The following is a 5,985-nucleotide window of genomic DNA, read 5'->3' on the forward strand; positions in this document are numbered from 1 at the left end:
AGCTGCGGGGTCACCCGGGCCCGGGGTGGTGCTGGGTGTCCCCTCAGGTGAGCCGCTCCGGTCCCCCTGGAGCGATCGCGACAAGGACGATGCAGCGATGCTGGGGGAAGCGCTTTGTCCCCGGCCCCGCAGACCCGCAGCCGCTCCCGGGTGCCCTGCCCCGCACAGCCCGCACCGGCTGAGGGTTGCACAAGTGCCTCCCATCCCTGAAAGTTACATTTGTGGATTTAACAAACTTTGGACTCTCTGGCCCGGATTTATCGGAGATTTTGGGAACATGAAGAACTTTTCCTTTCAACCTTCGGCACCGCACGGGTGGCTTAGAGGCGACTTGAATCGCGGCAGCTCCTTTTCCTCTCCTTTTCTTCACGCTTTTTATAAACCCAGATGAGAGTTGGTGTCCTCGGAGTTTCTTCCGGACTTTGTTGCTCCCGCAGTGCCCGGCTGCTCAGCGCTTTGCTGGCTGGGTGGTACTTCAGGTTGTCTTCCTGCCCGAGGTGTCTCCTGGACTATAAATTACAACCTTGCTTTATATCGCAACCCTGCTTTTAAGTGTAATTAAAGTCACGGGGTGCTGCATAAACAAGCTCACTGAATGGGAGACGCTGTCTCCTGTGCTGGTGTCCATAACCTCCCATGGGAGATAAACCCTCGTGTCCCACCCTCCCTCCCCTGCCTGCCCTGCTCCTGCCCAGCCCCACCAGGGAGATAAATATTTTCTGTTAATCAAATGCCTCTGTCCCAGGGCCGGGTGAACGCGGTAGTGCAACCCAAAGGGCTTTTTGCTGTTTATCCCTTTTCAGCCAGGGAATATCTTGATTGAAATTCCCACTCTCCCGGTTTGCATCAGCCTAACGTCAGCTCATGGTTTGGGGTTTTGCTGCGTCTGTGCCTGCAGGAGCATCTGTTCCTCCCCTCCCCGGCATCCCGGCTTTCCCAAGCTCTTCCCCTTGGTGCTGGACGTGTTTGGCCCGTGGGCATGATGTGACCTCGCTGAAGCATCCTTCCCTCCTTCCCTGGGGCAGCCCCGGCACAGGCTGGAGAGTAAGGGAAATATTTCTGTGGTTGCATCAGGGTGTTCCTGGTTCCCGCCTTTCCTGTGGATACTGGGAGCTCCTGCACCGCTGGGGCTTCCCCAGCTGCTTGCAACGCCCTGTCCTGAGCTTCCCCCCACCTCCCCAGCTCTCTGGGCTTTTCCCACAGAAGTTTGTCCAAGGCCAAACCCCAAGGAACCACTTTTCTCTGAATGTGTGTGCTCCTGGGTGACATTTGCTGTGTTGTGCTTGGGGTGCTTGGTGTGCTGAGATCCAGGAGGGGCCTGGATGTCCCCAGCTTCTCCTGCTGAGTCCTCTACTCATGGAGTAGTTCAGTCCCCAGCAAGATGTGACTTCCCAGGGGGCCTGATCCTGTTTAAAACCTGCTGGAAAACCCAGCTGAGGGGCTGTCACCATGCCCTGGGGAGATCTTCAGGGGAAGACAAGTGGTGGAGGCCAACATGGTGAGGGAGAAGGAGGGATGACAGTCAGAGTAACCCAGCTGGGTGTGAAGGAGGCTCAGCCCTGCCTTGGTGGCTGGTCATCTCTTTTCTTCTGAGGTGTAAGCCTGGAGTCTCCTGGCCATGAAGGACATTGCTGGGGTTTGCACACACAGGTGTCAGCCCCATGTCCAGGCTGTCCCCATGTGTTCCTTTGCCCAACCCACGCACCAAGGCACTCTTAAACCTTCCTGGGTCATGACAGAGTGACCTTTCCCTGGGGAAGTAATTTGTATCAACTTGTATTTAAGTGAAGCAAACATCTAAACAAAAGGAAAAGCTTTTACACCCCCAAACTCCTGCTCGTTCCTCCCCACCAGGCTTTGTTCACTGCCTTGTGCTGGGGTGAGCTGGGACAGGCCCTGGCTGAGGGCTCTGCAGTGCTGGTGCCCAGGCAGTGCCTCCACCAGTGTCCCAGGGTGGTGACAAGCCTGTTTCTATCATGTGTAACTGGATTTATATGATTTTTTTTCCTGGTGCAGCGCCCAGTTAAGAGTTTTGGGAGGGCTTTTATGTTCTCAGTGGTCTCACATGCAGTACAGGAGATGGACAGGATTTATCTGGGGCTGGAATTAGAACTTTTCTGGATTTCTCTCATCTAGGGGGTGCTGGAGTGGTAGTGTCTTAACAGCTCTAGGTTTGGTCCTTACTAGGCTGAATCCAGTTGTGACCATCTGAGAGCAACATTCCTGAAGGCAGGAGAGCCCTTTTCCCCAGTGGGAACAGGTGTACCTGGGATCCATCCCAGAGGACACCAATGCCAACACAGTTCTGTTTTGCAGGACTAAGATGGTTTGGATGAGATGCTGAAAGACTTTGCTGTGATGGGGAGGGAAGTAACAGGCTTGGAAATGTCCTGATGACCTCTAGTGCTGCCCTTAGTGGTGTCTGCCTCCCCTAAAGCTTTTTTTTTTTGCCTTGTCTTATTAGCTACAAATGGTCTTGAACCTGCTCAAGATAGTAATGGCTGTTAATGAGGCAGGGTGGGTGCTGGGCTTGTGTCCATCTGGCCATCTTCTGGTTGCCTCTCCTTGTTGCCACTTACAGGGGGCTTGCATGTTGGGACTGGCATTTTGGGGAGAAGGGCCATGGAAAAGGGGATCAGGAGGTGGCCAAGCCCTTTGCAATTGCACCCCTTTTCAACACTATTAAGGACCATGTTTTTAGAGTTACTCCTGTTGGCAAGAACCTCTGGAGGGCTCTGGTCCAACCTCCCCAATGAACTGCAAGGCTGCACAGAGTGAGACTTGAAGCTCTCCAAGGACTGATATCCTTGGAGATCCACCACCTCCCCAGACCCCTCTGTTGCCACCCTACACAAAGAATTACTCTCTTCATACCCTGTTAGGATTTCTCCCCCTTACAACTTGTTGCTTCTCATCCTTTCACCTTGTATCTCCACATCTCTCTAACAACGCAGGTTCCATCAGGGCCATAAGCAGCTCCTTCAGCTTCAAACTATTCCCTGTTTGGCTTTGAAGCTGGCAGCTGTTTGGGATTTTGGAAGCAGTCTCACCAGCCCTCAGCATGGTGACCATGGCATTTCAGGGTGCAAAACACATTCATGTTGCTTCTGGCTTGTTCCACCAGCAGCCCTGCTCAGCTGGACACTACCAGCCAGACCTTTTTCTGCCTCAGTTAACAGAGGAGAAGAAAATCACCTCATTTTTTGTTAATGTACATGTTCAATTTGTCTAAAAAAATTTCTCAAGTTTCCTCTGAAACTTCAGCCCAAAACTGTGAATCAATTGGGAAAATTAAAATTGATCTTGATGGAAATGACAACCTCCCCTGCATATTCTTGATAGGAGTTAAATGTCCACAAAAATGAAGGTTGATAGTTGTTAATGTGTTTGGGTAGGGAACAAGAGCATCTGGAGCTGCTTGGCATGGTCTCCTGGCCTTTGGGTGGGTGGGTTTTATAACTGACAACCTGGGCTGTCTCCTCTGTGGTGGAGCTGGGACCTTTCAGCGTGGGCAGCTGTCTTCTGGCTGGACAGGAGCTGATGGTTATGCTTGCTTGTCTATGCAGAAAGGGTCAGCTTCATCCTGCTACGTGCCTCTTGGGGTGCTCCACTGGGTTTTCCAGTGTCCCTGTTGCTCCTGCCACAGGGCCGTGGCCTTGTTGGTGCTGTATGCAGGAGAAACCCCAACTCTCTTGGGTGTCTCCCATCCCCAGAGGTTGCATTGCAGAGCCCTCACTGAGCTGATGGACCTCAAGGAGTAGAACAAATGCTTTTTCACTTAAAAAATTGGAGTTTTAATATTTTTCTCCATAGAATACCTTAGGTGGGAGGGGGTCTCTGGAGGTTGCCAACCTCTGCTCAGAGAGGGGCTGGCTCCCAGCATGAGAAGGATTTCTTTATTTTTACTTCCATGAATCCCAGAAGGATAAAGAATCTGAGACACAGGGTGCTTTTCCTGCTGCTCTCACCATGTATCCCCAGAACCTGGGATGGGGTTGTCTCCATCCCCATCCTTTTGCTGATTTGCAGCACATGGTAATTTCATGTTTATTTCCAAAAAGCCCCATGCCTGCTCTGGTGGGGAGCAGAAGGGCTTCAGCTGATGCTTGTTTGGTTTGGAATTTCCAGGCAGAGTAAGCAAGAGGCAAGGTGCCCTTGTGCAAATTTTCCCTAAAATAGGGGGAGGTTGGAGCACCCGAAGTACGACTGGATTTGAGGAATGGATTTTAAAAGCCAAATGCAGATTGTGGTGAAGATTCACTTTGCATGTAGATGTTAAAGAAAATGCACAGCTGTAATGCAAAGAAAAAGGCAGTGGGGGGGAGGTTCAATGAACTTGAGTGGAAACAAATTGCAAGAATCAACCTTAACGGCAGGAAGGTCGTGGAAATAACGTTCTGGCATGAAAGGCAGAGCAAAGCTAATTAAATATTTAATGCTCGTAAAAGGCACCGGCACATCTTAAGGTATTAAGTGTGATAAAGATGTAAGTAGTTGGCATTGGCATCTGGTCCAGACAAACCTGTTTGCTGCCCCCTGTCCTGTTGCAGCCAGCCCTGGTCTGGCCTCAGGGATGTCGCCCTGGCCCCTGGGTCACATGTGGCCTCAGGTATGTCACCCCCAGGAATGTCACTCCAGCTCCTGGGTTGCCACAGGCTCCCTGCAGCATCTAGCTCCTGGCCACGGGGCAGGTTTTTTTTGGGAAAGATAAACCAACCTCGGGAAACAGGGAATTTACAGCAGAGACTCAGTTTGAACCCAGACTGTGTGACCTGGAAGCTGCAGGCTGTTGCATAGTCTTTGTCTGTGCTTTTGAGATGGAAAAAGAGGAGTTGCAGCATCTCCAGCTGCAGGGATCAGAGGGCTGGAGGAGAGCCCCCCCGGGGCTTGGCAGGGTGGCATGGTCAGCAGGGTGGTTTCCTGCAAACACTTCAGCTCTGTGCAAGAAAAAAGAAAAAGGGCATAAACTTGTAAAAGAGAAGTGTGGGGCTTCCCCAGGCTGCCAGGAGCCAGTGGGGCTGCCTTTCCCAGCGCCCCTTCACTCCCAGACTGCACTCAGTGCTGGAGAGAGAACCCAGGCTGGGGCTGTTACATGTCCTTTGGGGGAGGGAGGGATGGATGGTTTGCTTGCGGTTATTTTTTATTTTGACTCTTCTTGCTGCTGTCCCCGACTCCAGGCTAATAAGCACTTTTATATCCCCTGCTTCCCAGGAGCATCCCAGTGCTAACAGAGATCTCGTTCCCCTTTCCTTATGGGGCTGTTCTCACTGCCGGGGTGAAGCCGAAGCGTCGGGCGGGGAAAAGCAGCAGGATGAGGCACAGCTCCCTCAGCTCCACCACAGCTGCTGAGCTCATTTTTGAGCTCATTAGTTCTGCTTGGGAGCTGATGGAAGGCAGTTTGTAAAGATGCATTTAATGGGTGAAAAGTCATCAAAAGATGTTTTCCAAGCTCGGTTGTGCCGGTGCAGTGTCCAGCCACCAGCGCTGTTTGCAACAGTGGTGGGTGCCAGCATCCTGTGTCCTCTCCTCACACCTTTGTTTGAGAGAGGGATTTGGGGTGCAGGATGCTGCCAGCACTGAAGTGGGGGGAAACCACAGGAAAACTTCATTTAAAAAACCAAAAACCTCTCTTTTTTTGCAGATTGGGAGCTTAGAAAACTACTACCACTTCCACCACAGCAAGACGTTTAAGCGCTCGACGCTGAGCAGCCGGGGACCGCACAACTTCCTCCGCATGGACCCCAAGGTATGGGGCTGGGCAGGTGGGGGTCCCCCAGCCTCCATGGGGGAGTCCCTGCTTCCCCCTGGAGGAACCTGTTGGGCTTGGTGTGGATCAAGCATGAGCACGAGCATCGTGACCTGTTCCCCTGGACCTGCAGCCCTGTGACTCACTGGGCACGGGGACATTGATCGGTGATAAAATTCTTCGAAGTGACTAAACGCTGAAAGCCAGGAGGAAGAAAAAGGGGGGGGGGGGGTGTGGAA

The 5,985-nt window shown here is 52.2% G+C and overlaps 1 protein-coding gene across 1 annotated transcript in view; it reads left to right on the forward strand.

The window, feature by feature from the left end:
* Positions 1–4,573: 4,573 nt before the first annotated feature.
* Positions 4,574–5,985, forward strand: part of PCSK6 (proprotein convertase subtilisin/kexin type 6) — a 32,729-nt gene continuing 31,317 nt past the window's right edge. The window contains exons 1-2 of the mRNA XM_009995333.1: positions 4,574–4,609; positions 5,642–5,746. Of these exons, the coding sequence (XP_009993635.1) occupies positions 4,574–4,609; positions 5,642–5,746 (141 nt within the window). The remainder of the gene's footprint in view (positions 4,610–5,641; positions 5,747–5,985) is intronic.

The sequence above is a fragment of the Chaetura pelagica genome, unplaced genomic scaffold, assembly GCF_000747805.2.
Source record: "Chaetura pelagica isolate M959 unplaced genomic scaffold, ChaPel_1.0 scaffold453, whole genome shotgun sequence".
Classification (NCBI taxonomy): domain Eukaryota; kingdom Metazoa; phylum Chordata; class Aves; order Apodiformes; family Apodidae; genus Chaetura; species Chaetura pelagica.